Consider the following 22,237-nt stretch of genomic DNA (forward strand, 5'->3'; position numbering starts at 1 on the left):
AAAGCCACAAACTTCAACCGATAGACTAGATAGTATCGATGTATAAAGACCGCACCACCATCATTTCTTACTTGGCTTACCTATCACCGCAGTCTATTTTATACATCGTCATTGCTTCCACGTTCTACTGCCACAAACTGTATTAGATAGATTTCCCATACCGGTGGTACCCTATGAAGGCCGGCTTATTGTTCACGATATGATAATTGCGAAGTTCAGTTATTATCGAGTGGAGGCAGGCTTTTGTGAAAGAGATAAGCCTTTGTGTTTCCTCGCACGGTACTTTTTTATGTTCCTTTGAATGCAGGTTACCTGTCATGTGTATTTATCAAAGTCATCATTAACTGTTCTGCTAGCTAACAGGTTATTATTAGTTAGTTTGTTGTCAAAATTTACATTTCAAGAGGATATTAATATTGTAATTCGCAAGAAGAAGAGATAAATTTTAAAAGGTACAACGTGATTAAAATGGAAGTAGCACCCTTATCTACTTGGTCATTCTGTCGCAGTAATTTCCTAGTTTCAATTTATATTGGCTGTCTAACGCCCACACATCATCGTGGGCGTAAGACGACGTTATCTTGTTTTTACGCCTTCCCAGATTCATTTGTCAATCTCGGTTTTCTTGCTAAATGTTAACGCCTCCCTGAATATTATTAGGTACTAAATATATTTTATCACATGTAATTTTCCAAGTAAAACCTCTGTACCGCGGTGATTTCATAGTGTGTGCAATTAATGCAAGCGCAAAGATAAATGCGTCATTGTTAATACACTTAATCATCATTGTCACCTTTCTTGCTTTTAATAAACACATTGCCTAAACTTCAATATTTGCATAAAAGATACAAATATTGATGGTTAGGTAATGTGTTTATTATAATTTTAGGCATTTACGTCATTACGCGATAGAAACAGTTGAGTTAATACGTTTAATTTAGGTTTGGGTGAGGTAGGTAGCCGAAAAATTTTACCCTGGTCAGGTTCCAGCTACTTTATACCCGGCACAACGAAAGCATGCATATTTGATTGCGAAAATGTACGGAAACCTCCTTGGTTGGCACTGGTAACGTTTGCCTAAGTTGCCGTCGGGACGAGGAGTAGTCAACGAATCGAACTTTCCTCCAAACGCTCTTATATCATGGTACTAAATGCTAAATTGCAATGAATTTGGATGGCTTTATGTGTTGTTGCCAGAAAAGTACAATTTGTGTCGTCTGGAGTATTTACGAGCACCCTCGTACATTTACCAAGGGGACATGCGATGCGTCCATTCAGTAGGTTAAATATGCGAATATTTTGTCCGAACCAGTTCCTAAGTAAGGTGTGATATTAGATTTATATTTATAGCAATTAAATAAAGTTTTAGTATTCGTTAGGCTTTAAATTAATTCTTAGGATGAAGTTAATTTGGCAATTATTCAGTAAAAAGGTAAAAATGTACATAACTTATTTCGTTCTAGAACAGATGTTTCTAGACTTAATAAATTTAAGGATATTTCTCTACATTACACGACACGCTATACTATATACATATACTATAGCTTATTCAAACAAACACTGCTATTGTAAGCAATTTTTGTACGTCTGAGTTTGCACAGCTCCATATATGTTTGCCCATTTTGCACGTAACAACTGATATTATGATTCTGACATGTGGTTCTCATGCTAAGTATTTTTATACGCGAATTGCCTTATAATTTATAGAAAATTATATCAGTAGCATTATAATATTTTGGACGAAACATTTTATTAATTTTATGTCCTAAGTCTTGTAGCTAGCTTCTAAGAGTAGAGTGTGTATGTGTAACCATATGTGTAGATATATTCACAATATTGTTCAATATTAAAATTGTGTTCTAAGTAACCTAATTATTTCAAATAGAGTTCTTTAAAAATATTTATTTATTTTTTCTTGGTGCCCTATCTATCCCAGTACAAATTAAATTTGGTTACTTAATATAAAGAAAGAAAAGATTTGAAAGTAATTCGCTAACGTGGGCGATAAATAAGCTAACAAAATTTATCTATTGTTGAAAAAAATACTTTTAAAATTCGGTGATTTCTCAAGAATTCTTGCGATCAGTAGATTGATTACTGTAATTTAATTCCGCGCACCCAGCATGTTATGTGATTATTTCCATAATGAATCAAGGAAACACTTTATTTTTTCCATCACATTAAACTAACTGATTTCGAAATGTGTGTTTTAGTGTAAGCCTACCAATAATAAACAATTTTTCATTTGATTTAGTCTTCTTCCTCCTGGCTTAAGTCCCATTTGCATCCTCACCACGCTGGAGAGGAGCCTGGAGTATACCTTTGACCATGGATCCTAGGTTGGGTGAGTCAGGTATTTACACGAAACGACTCCCATCTGACCTCCGCAACATTTGCAGAAGAACCTTAACCATTAATAACATTACTTCGAAAATAGTCATTGGTACGTGGCCGAGGTGGGGTTGGAACCGGTGCCTATCTGCATTTTAACACTGCACCATATCGATTCGACCATCGACGCTATTGTTTTAATTAAGTATCAAATATTTAAAAAAATATCGTATCGTTCTCGGAATGGGTCTACTTTCAGTACGAAGACATTGGCAAATTTACATACGGCCCATATGAAAATTTAGATTGGTTTCTTGCTGCAGAAAGCTGTTGTTATAAATTTTGATATTCTTCGTAATCATTCTCATTTCCATACGACTTTGACCTCGCTTGTACCGCAGTTTGTACGTGTGGAAGTACGTCGTTATTTACAGTTACACAACCTCAACAGATAACTATTACATTGGCCGCATTGTCATTGAGAATCTTGTATTTATCTTTGTTGTTCCTTTCAATAGCCACGACATGTTCATATTTTATCATCATGATGTAGGCACGATCGTTACAGCATCATAAACACTTAGAAATATAATACGTTCACAGTCTAGTGTCCTTTTGCAAATTGTTTGTTACTTATAATTTCAAAAAGGATAAAAGATTTTTTGAAAGATTCATGTTACGAATTGACTCCTGTATGCTATGCATTTACATTTACTGTAGATTCAATACTATCTTACAATGGATTAAGATTAGGATAAATAATTCTATGGTGCAACTCATTTACTCCTTCGGATTCCCAACGCTATAGATGAGAATGAGATCGAGTACTTAAAGGCATGACGCTCGTAGAAGGCATTTATCTTCTCAAAGGTCTCAATGTATGAAAAATATTTCTTGATAGACATAAATGCCAAGACAAAATAAAAACCATCGTCTTTCTCTTTTAAGCAAGAATTGAACAAATACGAATGCACCATTTGGTTTTAACGTATAAGTAATAAATATTCATGGACAAATAAAACTGCATCACTTCACAAACGAAACGAAACATGGCCTCAATCGAAATAGAATTGTCTCAAACGAATAAATTGAAAATTGCGACCGACGCCCGCAGGCGCCCTAACACCTGACAATACGATTTTCGTTTAGTTTACCCACTCAGGTGTATTGTGGACCAATTTGCGAATGAGGACAGCAAACGGGTTGAATCGAAAGGAAGATGAAACTGTTTTAAAAAAAGTTTTAAACGATATTATAAATACGAAAGTTTATAGGGATGTGCGGATGTTTGTCCTTTTTACGCAAAAACTACTAAACGGATTTTTATAAAACTTTTCAGTAACATAGCATAGATATTGAAATTGCATAATGAGTTTAAGTTTATAGAGATTTTAGGCGGACGTTTTTTTTTGCATTTTTGCTTAAATTAGTTGGAGGAACTGAAAGTCAGTTTTTAGCTTAAGCCTACCAATTTTTAGGCAAAGATTAGAATAGAAATGACTGAGAGTGTGGTTTTTGATATTTATAAGTTGGCAAACTAGAGATTAATCACTGGAACCTAAGTTGCCTGGACGGCATTTTTGCTAAATTACACCGGGGTTATTGTCCGTCCGAACGGGCTATGAACTGGCGACCCCTCGTCATTATATTGCCTGTATAGATACCGTGGTACGCTTTTTTTTTGCATAGCAACCTCACTTTTGAAAATAATTATTCTATATTCTGTAGCATATTTGTTTTTGTTTGCATGATAAATAGTTTATTATACACTAATAATTCAATATAATAATCGTATAATGAGTTGACTCTCCAAATTATTGTCTTTTTTGGAAAATGTGTGCGGTGATATATATTATATATAATATTAAAATCACCTAGTCTCTAGGAGTATGCATTAAGTTTTATTTATCAGCGTAGTCTGCAAGAAGTCTGGAAGTTGAGCACTTGAGCAAAGATGTCATTCTTTACTTTACATCTAACGCGAAACGTCGCATACAAATTACGTTAAGATAATAATAATGTATAAGTCTCCTAGAATTTTACTGAGACAGTCGTTTTATTAGAAAAACATTATTTCCACAGTTTTCTTAACTATGGTCATTTGAAATTTTTGTTCAATTGTGGTAAAACGTGAACAAACAAATGTTCAAACTTAATTCCGGATTTATAATATTAGTTGGGATTGCAACTAGAAAAACTCACATTTCTGAACGTGAGTGTCAATGATGTGAGGTAATATTGTAAATCAACTTATGAAGTAAATAACTGAACATCTGTGCTTGTATTAAAATGAACAACATCAAAATTCTACGCAGGAAAGTAGCAAAAAAGGGTTCTCTCCAAATAAAATATTACTAAATGTTGAGTCTTGTGGATATTTATTATTATATTCATAGTAGACTGCTTCCAGCTCTTTCTTGAATTTCAATGAAGGACGTAGGAAATTGTTCTATATTTCTCTGGCTTCTTTGTTTGAACAATTACTTAAAACAGCAGGCCTAAATAAAATGCGTTTAATTTAATAACAGGCATCTTAATATATAATTTATCAATATCTAAAATAAATGTATTTTAAAAATGACATTTTGAACGCCATATCCTCAATCCTAAAATAAAATAAAATTGTGACCAGAGTCGGAAGGCATCTTTCCAGTTTGATCATTTCCTAAATTTATAGACGCTATTTATAAAACCCGGACTTCGGGGATTTCTTTTTCTTTTTGTGTCCTATTAAAATGAAATTTAAAATCAGTCTAAGGTAAACACAGTTATAAAAGTTTGGTCCATGTACGAGTATGCCTATAGTTTTAAGAAGAAAATTATCTATCTAAATTCCACCACTTAACCATATAACTGAACCTTACAACTAAAACCTTTCTGTCTTTTCTACACTGTTACCCAAAATAGGCAGTTATCGTAGAAAACCAAAGTAAGTTAAATTAACTGGATGCCAGATGAACCGTTTTACCTTTGATACTCCGATCCAGTTAATTCTCAAGTATTTTAATATCCGATTGCATCTGAGCCTTAGCTCTGATTGATCGAGCTTGGAGCAATTACGACTCCGGATGATTACTCTGTAATATGTATTATGATGTAACGAGTATTTCATGATAAAATAATATGCTAGGACGTTTTTTATGCTTTTAACTTGCAATTTTTTAGTTTATTTATGTAGGTACACTAAATTCCATGCAGGAGTATTTTTTATTTTTAAAAGCTCAGTCAAAAGTAGTCGCAGTTGCCTAAGGCTTCTCATGCTATTATCATTTATAATTATTGCGCTTTATAATTTTTTTAGTGAGCCACTATTATCTTCGTCCAGTTATATAAGCTTTCGATTTGCAATTCTTTGGTTTTTAAGTCTTTACTAGTCAAGTAGTCGTAGGTATTACCAAAGGCTTGATTTTCATGATTCCATCATTTTGATTATTGCACTTTATACGGGTATTTTTTGTAGTGTACCAATATTATATTTTTCTAGTTAATATTGGTAAACAGTGTTATCTTTGACATGATTAAGTGTCACGATTATTTGCCTATTTGGATTACTGCCAAGTTGTCTAACAGTTTGGGCGGAAATGAACCACACATTACATTCTAGACAGTTAGTCAGCTACTGAAGTAGTAGCCCTATTGAAGCAACCAACATGAGTTATGTTTAACAAAGATTTGTTTTGATTCTTTTATACATACATACATATAATCACGTCTATATCCCTTGCGGGGTAGACAGAGCCTACAGTTTTGTAAAGACTGATAGGCCACATTCAGCTATTTGGCTTTAAGATAGGATTGAGATTCAAATAGTGACAGGTTGCTAGCCCATCGCGTAAAAGAAGAATCCTAAGTTTATAAGCCTACCCCTTAGTCGGCTTTTACGACATCCATGGGAAAGAGAAGGGATTGATTCTTTTACCACGGTGTCTTTTGGAACATGGTGTCGTTTATCAATTGAGGCTGATAATATCATGAGGTTATTTAAGTTTTAACTTTATTTAAGTTTGACAATAATATTTACATGGATTATTAAAGATTAGTGACCCGCCACGTCGTGGCCCAGCACATAGCCCATAACACCCGCACATAATGTAGGTACTTTTTAACGGTAAAAGAATTGTCACGTTTGGGTTAGTATTTCCGACCGATTAACCCTTACATACAAACAAGCTGCAGCAAGTGACAAACTTTATATCTTTAAGAAAACTGTAATGAAATTGTTACATACTAGAGGCCGCCTGCGACTGTTCAGACCCTTAAATTTCTTTTAATTTATCTATCTCTATGTTTTCTATGAATTGTATTCCGCATATAATCTTTATTTCGACACAATATAAATTCGTCCTTGTAGAAATGTACTTGTAGGCGTAGGTACGATTCCTAGAAGGGTTGCTGACACGCAGCCGGCGATAAAACTTAGCAAAATCGTTTTACAACTACAGATTATATACAAGTATCTGCAACAGGTACACAGCGGACCTGGGTATTGATAATAAAAATATTGTATTATAATATTGGTGGTATTGATTGGTAGCGGTATTGATGATAAAATAAAAAACTAAGAGGTGGGATTAAATAATGATATCGAAAAAAAGGGAGTTTAAGCTCGGCAATTGAGATAAAATGGTTGGTAAAGCTGGGATGTAAAGTGGCGTCAAGCATAATCCAGTCCAGTTAAAGTACAAAACAAACAAGGAATATTTTCTTTTTAATATTTTGGATAACGTTGGGTTGGGATTGGAAAATTTAATAAATCAACTTACAACGAGCAAGAATCAATTAAAAAATGGGTATTTTGCATTCGTTTGTTTATATCTTTTGAAATGTCTAGGTATTTGTACAGTATTGAATATTGGTGACATTTACCTATAAAAGGAGTTTTTTGACCTTACCCTCTGTGACTAATAGCCTAGTGTTTAGTCAAGCTCGGAGGGCGATGACATCGGAACCATGAATTAAGTTTGATTTCACGAAGTGCTGGGTTTTATATGCTGTTGTTGTCTGTTAATGAAGAGTTCATTCTCTTTTAATTAGATTCTAAAAATGTTGATCGCATTAAAATGTTAAGGTTAAGACGTGGTTGAGACAAAAGTCCGATCTACGTCCACGTCTTAACTTCGTTCTGTGCAACTTACGCCTAAGTCCAAGATTTTATATTCAGAGCTGTCGTTAAAATTCAATAAAATTATGTAGATGTAAGGATTTACATAATTTGTTATCCGGAATTTCTATTATAGGGCCGGCGTACATGAGAAGGGCCTACGCTCATCAGTGGGTAGAACAAGGGTCGTTAATCCATTTAGGTTCCACTGCTGGGCACAAGCCTTCCTTTTGTTTATATTTAACCAAAAAAAAAAATGTATTTGAGGATTTGCTGCTAACTGTAGTTTTGGCTGGCTGGAACATTAACAGCCTTTTTGAATAAATCAGTCTTCAGTAGGTAAATAGAAGTCTTAAAGATGAATTACCACAAAAGGCATTAAACAACTGATGAGCTTTTCCCAGAAATGCATTAACACTGAAACAAATTATATTCCCGTTGTATCTAAAACTTTCGGCCTTACATTGCAAACATGCGTCCGCTTTTAGTTTGATTTCGCTCACGATTTGAATATAAGGACGTCGTTATATATAATCGTAGGTACGCATACATACATACATACATATGGTCACGCCTATATCCCTTGCGGGGTAGACAGAGCCAACAATCTTGAAAATACTGAATGGCCACGTTCAGCTATTTGGCTTAATGATAGAATTGAGATTCAAATAGTGACAGGTTGCTAGCCCATCGCCTAGAAAAGAATCCCAAGTTTGTAAGCCTATCCCTTAGTCGCCTTTTACGACATCCATGGGAAAGAGATGCAGTGGTCCTATTCTTTTTTGTATTGGTGCCGGGCACCACACGGCACTAGGTACGCATAATTATATTAAATGTATACCTGTCTATATTTATTTTCGGACCCAAAAAATTGGGTGCCTAATAAGACGTCGGTTTCTTACCAGGGCATAGAAGCTAGGATTTAATCAGTACTACTCGTATTAGTTTCCTGACTATCGACTTTTGTATTTAAATGTGATAGTGATTTCGGTAGTTTTTTTCCTCGCAATAACATTAAATTTTAACAAAATTCGGAATATCCATTAAACTACTTATGTTGATTTTGATGCATGCTATTGACAAATTCTTCACACACATTTTAAATTTCATCAAATTCAGGCCATCCGTTCAAAAATTATCGCTTTAAAAATTATTATACATAAATAAAAAAAAATTGGTATTTTTGTTCCAAGTTGATTGATAGACCTCACTCGCTTCGTGCGGTTGGTCAAAAAGGTGAGGGTCGAAGTCTGCAGGTCAAACAAGATTTAGCTAGAACCTGAACATACTGAAACGCTGCCATTTATACGAAATGTTTCAATGCAAATTGTATAATGCTGAAAGAGTAATTGCGCACAAACTAAACTAATAGAAAGGTGAAATTACAGCAGTGTTTCCTAATGGATTAACATGAAATGACTGTTATTATGATGTCATTACTAAACTTGTTGCGATTTGTTAAGGAAATGTTATGCAATATTTTGAATATGAAATGATAGTAAAGCTACAGGACAAAGCATAAGCAAAACAAGTACTTTTAAAAAATGTATTGTAGGCCATGGGCTAGAAACCTATCACTATTTGAATCTCAATTGCTGATGCTGAATGTGGCCTTTCAGTCTTTGTGAGACTGTTGGTCCTGTCTATCCCGTGAAGGATAAAGGTGCGACTATTTGTACTTCGTTTGTTTATATTGACGAATTATAACATAACAAAGGGAAATCATAATAATATAAGCTTTATAATTTTATCTCTACTGAAAGCAAAAAGGATAATCTCTTATCATAAGTGAATAAATTTAGTAATGCATTTTGCATTTAGGTGCTTTTAATGGATTAGCAAGATAAAACGATTTAATCTAAAAGCTTTACGTCATGAATCAATACTTCTTTTCCCCCATTCATAAGTTGGTGTGATATAAAGTTTCAAGGTGGTCCTATGCATTTGAACCAATCTTGATGCATTCTTTTTTTTTACAAAACTTTATAATTTTATAATTTCCCAGTAACATTTTATTATAGCAAAACAAATTCTGGCACGTTATAAGACATGAAAATTCAGAAGCCGTGCTAAAGTTTTCATTGAATACGAGCAGGTATATCCTAATCAAGGAGGGCTTTTTTTGTTTATAGTGTACATTCCAGATGGTATTATTTTAATGCCATCTAATGAAACATCACATCATACATACATACTTACATAAAATCACGCCTCTTTCCCGGAGGGGTAGGCAGAGACTATCTCTTTCCACTTGCCACGATCTTTGCATATTTCCTTTGCTTCATCCACATTCATAACTTTCTTCATGCAAGCTCGGCGGTTTCGGGTGCTTTTGACCTGACCATTTACCAGGACGTCCTTAATTTGATCAAGATACGTTCGTCTAGGTCTTCCCACTCCGACCTTTCCGTCCACACTCTCCTTGTTTATCTTATATAACATTACATCCTTAATAAATAAACCTATCATTCCATTAACACTACTATAGCCTGCGGCCCTGCACTTCCATCTGTCGGTATAGAAACCGCAGCGACCACAGCCTTCAATGCGACACGTGTTTGGTCCGTGTGTCCGCGACAGGACATTATCAGGTGCAAGTCTGTCCGAAACAAATGTTTTATCGTCATTTTGATGCCATATTTAGTAACTTTACGATCGAACACAGAATTATTTTATCGTAGCGTACTAAATAATAATTCTGTGGTTGTGACTCTTACGATGAAAATAAACTTTTGCCACGACATGTGCTACTTCGTCCTCTAGTGAAATGATACTTAATATTATTATGTGCATAAACCTTCACGGTTTTTTAAAAACAATTTTTTTTGTATCTTTGCGTCCTTAATGTAAATAAATAGAATTATGATTTCCCAATACGTTAATGATTAAAATACCTACAATGTGTTGAGTTTTACGTTATGGTTAGTAACAATAGCATTAGGCTATATCGCGTGAAATATCACGTCAATCAGCCTATGAAGAGTCGTTGAACCTGTTTAGAACAATACACATGCGCGGGTCAACAGTTTCCTCTTCCGGCTTATTTCGCGGTAGTGGTTTATCCTTTAACGACTAATATATTTATGTTTTAGCTAGTCTCTTATTTATATATCTCTTTTTTGTTTCAGGAACTGTTCACAAAACGAAAAATCGTCGATCCATTGATTCATCACAATCCAAGACTGAAAACTCACTGCCGTCTTCCAGAGTATCTCCTAAAAGCACATTTAACTTATCATTTGGTATTAAGTCATCCCCACTTAAGTCGCCGCCGTCTAACTTCACAGCTTCTAAGTCTAATGAAAGACGTCGAAGTTCCGATTCCAGTTCAAAACCTAGCTGCATCCCATTATCTAAAAAGACCCCAGAAAAATCCCCTCGCACTTCTTCATCTCCTAATAAAAATGATTCTGTGAAAGAATCAAAGTCTAAACTAGAATCACCTAGATGTAAAACAGTTCGTAAAAGTCCAGAGAAAGTAAAGAGTGATTCAGAGAGTACTCGTAACGATAGAAGACATAGAGCTCAAAAGGATAGTGAAAGTCTTAGTGAAAAATATCATTATTCAAAGAAAAGACTGACTAGTTTAGATAATAATTCTCCAAGAGACAAAAGTACCACTAATGAAAAATCTTCTAAAAATGTTTTAAAAGAAACTTCACGTAGTCATAAACTTAATATCAAACCTGGACAAGAAGACATAAAAGAAACCGAAAAAATGTCAATATTACATGAAACTGTTAGACCTCATACGAGTAACTCTAGACTTTCCCAGGAGATGGACAGCTTAGCTGCATTGACTAAACAGACTTTAGATAGGGTTAACAAATTGTCAAATAACTTAACTAGTAATAAGTTACATTTAGACACACCTGAGTCGAATTTTGATTCCTTGTTTGTGCCGAAAGCTGAACAAAATCACACATTTAATTATGGTCTTATAAATGAGAGACCTGTTCAGAATAGAGGAGTATCAGAGAGATTGCAGGATATCGACCAGGCAGCTCAGAGACTAATAGACTTTGAGAAACAAAGTGCAATGTTTTCTGATCTCAATAATGATTCGTCTAGTCAAAATCGCCGTCTCGATACTTCAGCGACGTCCTGTAGTCATACCCCTGTGTCTATTTTAAAGAGAAAATCTATTCATGATGAAAACACTCTGTCAACATCCAATCACGCTATTGCTTCTCCCCCGGTCACATTCTCACCTAGCGTTATAGAACCCCGTAGTTGCCGTTCTGAAAACAGACAGCGCCAAGGAATTTTGAAAAAGCGTTGCAGTTTGGATGAGTCTCAAGTTGCTAGGAGAAGGTCGTGTAGTCCAGAAGTATCATTTGCTGAGGATGGTTCTCTGGATATGAACAAACCCATTTTGAAAAATAGGAGATCCTCTTTGGAGGATGTCGTAAGGAACAGATCTCCTGATGGTCAAATCCAAGGCATTTTAAAAAGAAAAATGAGTAAAGAGGAAGAACATGTACATGAAGATATTTCTAATGGCTCCCCTGAACCACATGGCATATTAAAACGGAAGTCGAATTCTAGTTCCAGTAGCAGTACAACATCCTCTCACGTATCTATCGCTCAAGCTGTTTTATTAGCAGCCGCTGGCGGCGCTGAAATAATAGATGATGATAAAGAAATAGTGAGACCGATTTTAAAGAAAAAGAGTTTTTCCGAGGAAAGGCCTTGTCCAGATATTCTACTAACAGATACACCGAAACCGATACTAAAAAAGAAATCCAATGAGTATGAAGAAAATGATTTTGATCTTCCAAAAAAGCCAATTCTTAAATCATCAAAAAAATTGTCCGGCGACGAAGGACAAGCTTCTAGTTTTGATTTGAGCGAAGACGACAGAAGCTCTCGAAGACCTTCACTGCTCAGGTCCCGAACATCGGATCATTCTGGATCGGAGTGCGATGCGACGGTTAAGCCTATTTTAAAGCAAAGAGGTTCAAGTCTCAGTAGGGAACGTAGCCAATCGCCGCGCCCACGACTCTCATTTTGCGCAGACAACGATACGAACATTAGTGTGACGAATTTCAGTTGCGATGCGAACGACTTGTCGGCGGCAGGACCGCGACGAGTGCTGAATCTCGCGTCCAACCCGGATGAGAGTTACCCTAGTGCAGTCGTCCGGAGGAGAAATCTTCGGCCAAAATCTAATGCTCGTTCAAAAAGCTTAGCTAGTGATGTGAACGAAGAGTTACTCTCGATACTGAATACGAGGAGGTTGAAAGTGGAAAATTGTGAAAACGGACATTGTGAACCGTGGGAGCTGAAAAATCCGCAGGAAACTGGCAACGACCATAAGCCCAAGTCGTTTCCGTCTATTGCTGCACGGATAAAAAGTATGGAGCAAGCCCTTACCGAAGTGAATCCTAAAGAACAGCCTTCGACATCTAGATACAAGAATCGTGATAAAGAGCGTTTTAAAACGCAACCTATCACCATTGATGAAATGCGGTCAGCTTCGAAAACTTCCAGGTAAGAAACCAACAACTTTTGCTTCATTTGTTATTAGTTTTCAAATTAACTTGATAAAATTCCCTAAGTATCTAAAATTATTAATATTCAGAAGATTATTTTACATAAAAACAGATCATTTTGTTTCAAGTTTTGAGTTGTTTTGTTAGAAACTCTTTATTCTCGGTAGGGCAGCGTCCTGAATTATGGCTTTTTTCGTGTAAAGGTGATTGTGCTCTGCATCGACCGGTGAGTTAGGAGCCGAATATTGGCTCCGCGCCATTATTTTGATGGGCGGCGTGGCGTGGGCAGCCAATGAATGTTTTGTTACGAACCCTGTACATTTCTTCTGTCTCGATGCGGTGTTTACTCATTAGCCTGTATTTAGCGGTTTACGAGGGCAGAAGTTTTTCACATTATCTTTAAATAACGTTAGGTATTTGTATAGTGTTCTGGCATTGATTGTCGAAACACTTGTACAAATGTCAAAGCTCTTTAAAGCGATAGCGGCGCATCTTCTTAATTCAAAGTTTGAATTTGAATTCAAACTATGATTAAGGAATTCATTCCAGATAAGCCTTGATAATGAATGAAACCTTCAGACGTCTTTTTGTAATTAGCGAAGCGCGTACTCTGCAAACAAACCCGATGTTAATTTTGGTGATTTTCATTCGACTGACATCACACGGTTCAGTCTGCCGTCTGCCTTGTGTTAGATCGTTCTAGACCGAATGAATTTTTTTCTGTTTACAATATTATATGCGTTGTTTCTGTTTTGTGTACAAACTGTTCAAATAAGGCGAAATGTACCGTCTAATTATGGATGATCCATTTTTGGAGTTGTAAGTAATCCGTTAGTTCACCTATTAGCCGCATGTAGGTTAGTATACCGCTTGCTGTTAAGTGCAATTTAGGTCACGTATGCAGAAGTGCTTTTAGGCTTATAAATATTGTAGTGTGTTGAAGTTGTATTAGTTATTTGAATGAGAATTCACATTTTAGGTATACAATTATTTCAAAGCACTATAATAAATTCTGTACTATTCATGAAATAGGTAGCAAAAAAGATAAATGCGCACTTCCTTTTTAAACCTATTTTTAAATATTTCATTTACTACGGTCTCAGACGCTGTACAGATATTGTTACTGTTTTCATTACTGATGTTACAACGCAGTTTGGTGTTATTAAAATACGCCAATTTTCGGTTCATAATTTCGTATTGTTGTCGGCATAACTGACCTTGGCTTTGAGAATTGATCGCAGTATGCCGTGATAAAATTGTGACCTTCACGGTGACCGGAGCTGGCACTTACACGCCACGACTACCCCCTGATTATAAGTTGATGTACTTTACCATAACACTGATATGCCCAGATTGAACGCAATAATGTAATGGTAATTCCAAGTAATGGCTACATGGTACCTCATTTGAATGTTCGACGGCCTCTGTGGCGCAGCGGTGGTGCGCTTGTTTGGGACACAGTAGGTCGGGTTCGAATCCCGGCCAGGGCATGATCGTTAAATAAGGAACTTCCCGATTGTATTCATTAATTTTTTTTTATAAAATAACATGAAATCTTTGTCTAGCCATATATGTATAATTAATTGAAACCATATTTCTTAGTATAGTCTATGTATCGTATGGTTTCCCTGCTATCTCTGTGTTAAAAGTGTATATAATATTTACAAAAATGTTGGATTAGTGGCTTCAGAATTAGAAAGGGGAAATTTTCGTTTATTTTATTAAATGTATTTAAAATGGATATAGTAGAAAATCTAATAAAAATAATTACAGAGGTGAGAGACCTGAGACCTGAGACCTGACGATCTTATAAGAGTGCCATACTGTTGGTATACAAACCCCCAAAAATCTTAAACAGTTGGAAAAAATAGATTTCATATACAATTCAATTATCTTTTGATCAATATCTTGTGTGGCATTTTGCCACTATGTATATGTATTTCTTTTTCTTTGTTAACCATTGTCTTTGTTTCGAATTCGCTATTGAATTTATGTGATTTATTTTCCACTTGATTGTGCCCAAATTCATTTCGAGTCAATAATCACGGCCCTTTGCTCATGTCATTTCGTCGTTAAGGATTCGCGGTCTCATTTTTGTAACATTATTATTTCACTTGAGTTCATATATATATAGCTTTTGCCTGCGATTTAGTCCGCCTAAATTTTCTCTATTAAATGTTCTTATAATGTCTAAACTACTGCGGTCATAAAAATCCGTTTACGCTTAGAGATATTGCGTGAAATCTTTTGAATAACAAACATCAGCATTTATAATATAAGTACAATTGAATGTGCCGTGTGGTTAAAAAAGAATAGGACCACTCCTTCACTTTCCCATGAATGTCGTAAAAGGCTACTAAGGGAAAGGCTTTATTAACTAAGGATTCTACTTTTAGGCGATGGGCTAGCAACCTGTCACTATTTGAATCTCAATTCTAACCAAAAAGCTGAACGTGGCCCATCAGTCTTTTCAAGACTGTTGGCTCTGTCTACCCCGCAAGGGATATAGACGACTATATGTATGTTTGTACAATTTAATTTATACATTTTGCTTGGTTTAAATTTTTGACTTCGTTGACTGTCTCAGATCTCAAAGTTGTTTCCGCATAAAAAGTGAAGGTTGTAGCTAATATTAGAGAGCCTTTGAGTTTTGTAGTCATACTTTACCTTTGAGGGTTTTCTTAATATTCAGGGCTATTTTTGAATGTTTAACCGCCAGAATCCTGTTTACACTTACGTTAATGCGGTGGCAAATTTTCGTTTTGTTTATTTTTTATTTTATATATATAACTGATCCATCAAAACAAGGGTTTTCTTTCTTTGAGGCTACCTTAAAATGACGTAGGTGTTTTGAAGCAGGGCAACAATTAAACTTAGCCAATTGGAAGTAGGTTAAGCGAAAAGTTTTGGTTTCTCTACTCATTGTATTTATACATACATATAACCACGTCTATATTCCTTGCGGGATGGACAGAGCCAACAGTTTTAAAAATACTGATTGGCCACGTTCACGTTCAGCTGTTGTTATTTATCATTATGTAATTTACTCTTTTTCGTAGGTAACTAGTGCCAAAAGTCTTGTCTTAATTATTCGATAACTGTAATAGTATATCCATGCATCCTTATAATCACATCTATATCCATTACAGGGTAGACAGAGCCAACAGTCTTGGAAATACTGAAAGGCAACGTTTAGCTATATGGCTTCTGATGAAATTGTGATTTAAATAGTGACAGGTTGCTAGCTCATCGCCTACAAGAAGACTCCCAAGTTAATTCATAGCCCCTCCCTTAGTTACCTTTTATGACATCCACGGGAAAGATAAGGAGTGATCCTATTCTTACGTGCTCGGCACAACGAATAGACTTATCAGACCTAAAAAAATCGTTGAATACATAATCGATTAAGGTTCTAATTTAGTGAAGTCGATACAATGTGAAAAAGAAACTTCGAATGGACAACTGTGCTAAGAGGTTATGAGTCATGGATCAATTCTAATTTAACATAATTGGTATTCAGCCTATTTATAACAACACCATTTACGAACGATATTGTTGGTGCCTTTTTGGCTTCGTAACTTGGCAACTTGGCTAAATGTTCGCATTACTAATTATAGTCCCAGGTCAGTTACGAGGTCTCTTCCGTTTTTTTTTCTATGTGGTGATCATATATCATCATCATCATTTTCTACTTTATAAGTACCTTTTTTTTTAAATAACTCGGCTGTTTCAAAGTTTAGCTAGCGGGCAATGGAGAAAAACAAACCAAAGTACGAGTAGGTGGGGAATCAAATGAAAGGTTTTAATTGTAGCTTGAAAACCCTTATATTCTGGGAATTTTCATTTGTCTTGCAACAATTCTTGTTTTAGCTATTCACTGAACATACATGCATATAATCACGTCTTTATCCCTTTTAGGGGTAGACAGTGCAACAGCCTTGAAAAGACTGATAGGCCACGTTCAAGTGTTTGGCTTAATGATAGATTTGAGAATCAAATAGTGACAGGTTGCTAGCCCATCGCCTAGAAGAAGAATCCCAAGTTTATAAGCCTATCCCGTAGTCGCCTTTTACGCCATCCATGGGAATGAGTGGTCTTATTATTTTTTTATTGGTGCCTGGAAACACACGGTACTGCATTGTCTTGAGAAGTATGAAAGAACTATGCTAGTAATGTTAGAATAGAAAAAAATAAGCTGAAAAACTGCGCAGTTTTGCCCTTTTCATTCATCGTTCGAAATCCCATCCGTTGAATGCGGTGCGTGCTAAGCAAACGTTTTATTTATCTGCTGTTTACCACACCGACCTCAATAAATATTAAACACATGCGTTTACTTGACAGTTTGTTGATTGTGTTTTTGTTAGTTTGGGACCAATCTTTCAAATATTTTCCTCGCCTTCACCCTTTTCAAATACTGCCCAATTTACCTGCCCGTTAATTTGATCCTGAATGCTTAATTGAGTTTTTAAACAGGAGCCTTTGGTGTCAGGTAAAATGTTGACTTTACGTTCCCAACATTGTTTATAGTATAAAATCACTTTCGGCGTTTTGTCTGTCAACATCAGCATAATTCTTCTACACCGTGCCGAATAAAACATTACAAATACCGGTATAAGTGTCAATTCGGGATAATTTTTATTGTTATCAGATCAGTTGTTTGATTGGATATTAAATAAATATCTCATTTCCATTATTTGACCATACAACTGAACGTAGCCTTTTAGTGTTTTCGAGACTGTTGGCTCTATCTACCCCGTGAATGATAACGACGTCATTATAGCGCAAGTATAACATTTGTTAAAGACTTGTCGTTGCTCTTATTATTATTCAAATTTCGGGCCTAAAATATCCATTTTGGTACGCCATCCACTAAATTATTTCAATTACACTAATCCAATGATTAACATCGTCTGCATTAACCGCCTCGTATGCCAATCGGGGCGGTGTCTTCATGACGGAAATACTATCTCCAGCCGTTAGTGGGTCAAGCACTATTTCTGGATACGTTGTGCTGCGCTCATCGGGAATTTTATGACCAACTCGACTGGCCTTAAAAGAGCATAGTTACATTGCATTATTGTCGCAGTTTGTTGCATTTGATGTCTTAAACGCGATATTTTATGAGTGGCTCATGAATGACTTACTAGGGATGTATGGTTATCGATAACTTGTACTTGCACTACAATTGTGTTGCAAAAGTTTGACAGCAGACTATTTGTCTTTTAATAGTCCGATATGAGTGGTACTTCATGTATTTATTTTAATATAGGAAAGGAGAGTAAGAACAGATGATTACGACATTATTCATATCGGTTTCTATTACTATGGTTTTTGCTTTAATTTGAGAAATTGTTTGGTATTAAAGCCGCTTTAATATCAAACTATCCACTGACCCGTGTAAAAGGTCCTTCGTGTAACTAAACGTGCGTAACCTAAGGAGGGTTAGGGACCTTATGCCGACCTTTACCTGTGTAATGCATGCCAAAGAAATTTTTATATCAAGCTGGTCGCCTCTTGGTCAGGATTTTAATTTGATCGCTGCTTGTACCATTTCTTCATTCATTAAGAACGTTTGTAATCAAGGTTTAAACTAATGCTTCAGCTGTCTGCAAAATTATTCGAAATATTGTTTTTATTGGTCATATTCTCATAATCTCGTTTAACTATTTATTTATTAAAAACCGTTTGTACACACACAAAAGCTTACTTTTAATATCAAAATAATAACTGATAGGTTAAAATAAGCGGTTGAAATAATTTCAGTTGAAAATATGTTTAATGTAGTCATAGTATTAGTCCTGAGTTACGAACATAGATTGCTTTCTAGAAACTAGAACTATATCGTAATTGAGTCCTTGAATAGTTCGCGTCTTGAGAAGTATGAAGGTTCAAATAGATTGAAAGGTGACTTTTATGAAGGGTGTTCTAAAACTAGCGCCAGTTTTAATCGAGTAGTCTATTTATTTGTCACGTGAAATCATTGAAAGTCACGAAAAGAATTTGCTTGCCAGTTAAATTCAGAAAAGTTATTGAATTCAATTCCTATATTGAAATGTCGTTTTATGTTTGCGTCAAGCGGTCTTTATATTTCAGTGCACCAAATGCAATTGAGAGCTTGGACGAAACCGAAATCCCAACTAATATTATTAATGCAAAAGTGAGTTTGTTTGTTTTCTTTTTACGTGTTATCTACTGAACCAATCATCTTGAAATTTTGCATGTATATAAATTAGAGTGTGGAATAGGTGGTACTTTTAATCGCGGTATAAACTAAAGTTCCCGTGGAATTAAGGAAAAATCTGTATTCTTTAGTAAGTGGCGGAATTCGCGGGGGCGAAACTGTAGGTGGCGCTTAATCCGCGCGAGCGAAGCTGCGGGTAAAAGCTAGTATTATATAAAACAAAAGTATTGCTTCCGAACTTATTTTAACGGTTGAATTTCGATAGTCCAAATCTATTGACTTTTATATTTAGAATATTGCCGTTGATGTCAAACTGACACAAAACGATGGATTGGCGACGCCAATCCAATCACTCATGCCATAATTCATCGAAAATTATGAACGCCAGCCGAAACGGTGGCCGTCTCTTTCTTATGTATTACAGAGTTGTACATTGACGCGTTTCTTTTCTCATTCCGCAGTTTGGAGCCGGGCCAACAGAGTTTTCAAGCGTTCGAATCTGCGGGCTGTAGTTTTCCGAGAAGCCCCGTCGAGTCCGGTGTTGTGCCCTCGACCAGGGGCCCCTACGCTGAGGAACCCGAAAGAGATCCCTTTACAGAGCTTGTAAAAACTTTAGATTCTCCTCCCTTCGGCGTTAATGTCTTCTCTGTGAAGTCTCCGCTCGTGAACGGTGTTTCAAATGACGAGGAAGACAAGGACGATAGTTACGGCGAGGCCACTTTTCTTGACTTTGAAAACATAAGTCCGAATGAAGAGAGAAGACAGTCTACGTTAGACGAGATAGAACAAGAAGTTAATAAAGTGCGCGTCGCGCTTGACGAAGACTGTCGCGCTTTGGACGAAGACGAAAGGCAGCAAGCTGAAGCGGATAATTGGAGCTTGAATGTGTCTTGTGATAGTGGAGTTTACAACCGTGCGTCATCCAGGGATTCTGGTCCTCATTCCGGTAAGTGACGTTGTCAATCGAGAACATTCTCCGTTTATGATTGCTATAAAATTCATTTTAACGATCACGGCAAATGGGAGTGCGATTCAAGCTCAGGGCTTGTTTACAGCGCAATCAAAACACTGTCATAAAGTAAACATGTGCAAGTAATCGGGCGAGTGCAGCGTCGCGCCCAGTTTGTTTATGCTCGGTAAATTTAGATTTACTCGTTGCCGCTATTCATATTTGGTCCGTTTAGAAAATAACACCGTTGTAACCTTGCCGATGTCTCTCTGATAATTTAGGTCAATGTAACGCACGTGGTGTTTGACAAATTGCCGCTGCGTTAGTAACGTATCAAATGGTAATATAATGGTTGGTTATTGCATTAAATTGACATTGATTGCATTGGGTAAAAAATGGCATTGTCATAACTATTTGATTGAGGCTTACGTTCAAAGCCATTCTGGGTATAGTTGATTTGATCCAAATAATATGGACTATATGTTTGTCAACATTGTTTGTTAGGAAAGGATGTTTAAAACAAGCCATCCTAACAATACTGAAGTAGGAAGTTACAATTCATTCTTGGCGAATACATCAGCTAGCATGTTAGCCAATGGTACAATTGTAGGCAAAAGATGCCAAAACAATGTAAGAGATTTGTGCCAATTTTGAGCGAATATAGAACACAACACAGGCAAAGTAATCTCTTCCTTTGTTTGGCTTTTGTACTGTTTAGGGTACTATTCCTTTGTCTATGAGTTAATATTGTTGAACTTGTTGAATTAGGTCGAACTATAAGAAAACCCTCTGTTAAGTTTCATTAAGATAGAGGCTTTAAACCCTCAACTAATATTTTAAATGCGAAAGTAAGTTTACTTGGTTTCTTTTCACGCATTATCTTCTGAATCAATATTTTTGAAATGTTGCTTATAATATATAAAATTAAGAGTCTGGAGAAGGACATAGGGTAATTATTCATCAAGTTAAAAACTGTTGTTCCCGTAAATATTATCCAAAAACCTTAATTTATTTGTAGGTGGCGTTAAATTCGTGGGTGTAGGTGGCGCTAATTCCATGCGGTCGAAGCTGCGGGGAAAAGCTAGTAAATAATTGTACTAACCCCGTTGATAGGTTTTTAGATTTAGTTGAAACCAATCAAATAAAGAGATAAATCTCGTAAATTCACTTATAAATTTAAATACTTACTTGTTAGACTATGTCCCACCCTATCCAGGATCATGATCAAAAAAGACGCACCTCGGTCTCGTCCAGAGTAATAGGAAGAAAATAATCACGGAAGATAATGTAAAAAATTATTGTTACATTGCCTGACAAACATCGATCTCATAATTGCCTATATGACTTTGTTTCCCCACAAAGTTTAAAACTTGCGATAAGTATTAAAATCCTCTCAACAGTATAATTTGCCAAATTCCAGGTGAGGAGTTAGGGCTGATCGAAAGCCAGGAGATCCGTGACAACCACGCCACCAACAGCAGCAGCAACGAGTGGTCCACATCATCCATCGAAAGAGGCCTCATGACCATGGAGCGAGAGAGGAAATCCACGGAGACCGAAGCCCTGAGGAGCCCCGAAGACAGGGGCAGTGATGATGAGAGGAATACAGAGACTTTCGCATTGGGGCTGGTGAAGAGTAACAGTGTGGTGGCCAGAGCTAGCATGTGGCAAGCGTTACAGCAGCAGGCTAAAGGTAAATCACAATCATGTATTTGTTGATAGGATTTTTTTAAAGGTAAGGCCTTGATGGACTTACCTTGACTAAAGTGGGGGCGTTCTGGTGAATGGACAGGTTGAGTACCCATACTGAATTTGCATGAAAACGTTACGCCTATATTCCTTGCGTGGTAGACAGAGCTAACGAACGAAAAGATTGATGAATATTAATTATATTCTTCCACGACATGTAAAGTGCAGAACATACTGTATAAATCAGACCCTGAGCTCTAAACTAAAAACGTGATCAGAAAGATAAACTACAAAGAAGATTTTACGAAAATTATAACATATATATATATACGAGTATTGTGCTTATGCTAACATAATGCACAACAGGCGGCCGTATCGCATTATACAATCTCTTCCAGTCATCCACGTGAACATTGCTTGAGAGAGAATTTGGTGCGGGGTAGTAAGAGAATATCTATTTATAAAAAAGAGAAAGAGATTGTAAATATAAA

The 22,237-nt window shown here is 36.1% G+C and overlaps 1 protein-coding gene across 3 annotated transcripts in view; it reads left to right on the forward strand.

The window, feature by feature from the left end:
• LOC106134985 (supervillin) overlaps window positions 1-22,237 on the forward strand; it is a 158,041-nt gene that overhangs the window by 53,973 nt on the left and 81,831 nt on the right. For all 3 annotated transcript variants that reach the window (XM_013335139.2, XM_013335142.2, XM_013335141.2), the window contains exons 5-7: window positions 10,561-12,925; window positions 19,570-20,054; window positions 21,478-21,750. In XM_013335139.2, coding sequence (XP_013190593.2) covers window positions 10,561-12,925; window positions 19,570-20,054; window positions 21,478-21,750 — 3,123 coding nt within the window. The remainder of the gene's footprint in view (window positions 1-10,560; window positions 12,926-19,569; window positions 20,055-21,477; window positions 21,751-22,237) is intronic.

The sequence above is a fragment of the Amyelois transitella genome, chromosome 11 (assembly GCF_032362555.1).
Source record: "Amyelois transitella isolate CPQ chromosome 11, ilAmyTran1.1, whole genome shotgun sequence".
Classification (NCBI taxonomy): Eukaryota; Metazoa; Arthropoda; class Insecta; order Lepidoptera; family Pyralidae; genus Amyelois; species Amyelois transitella.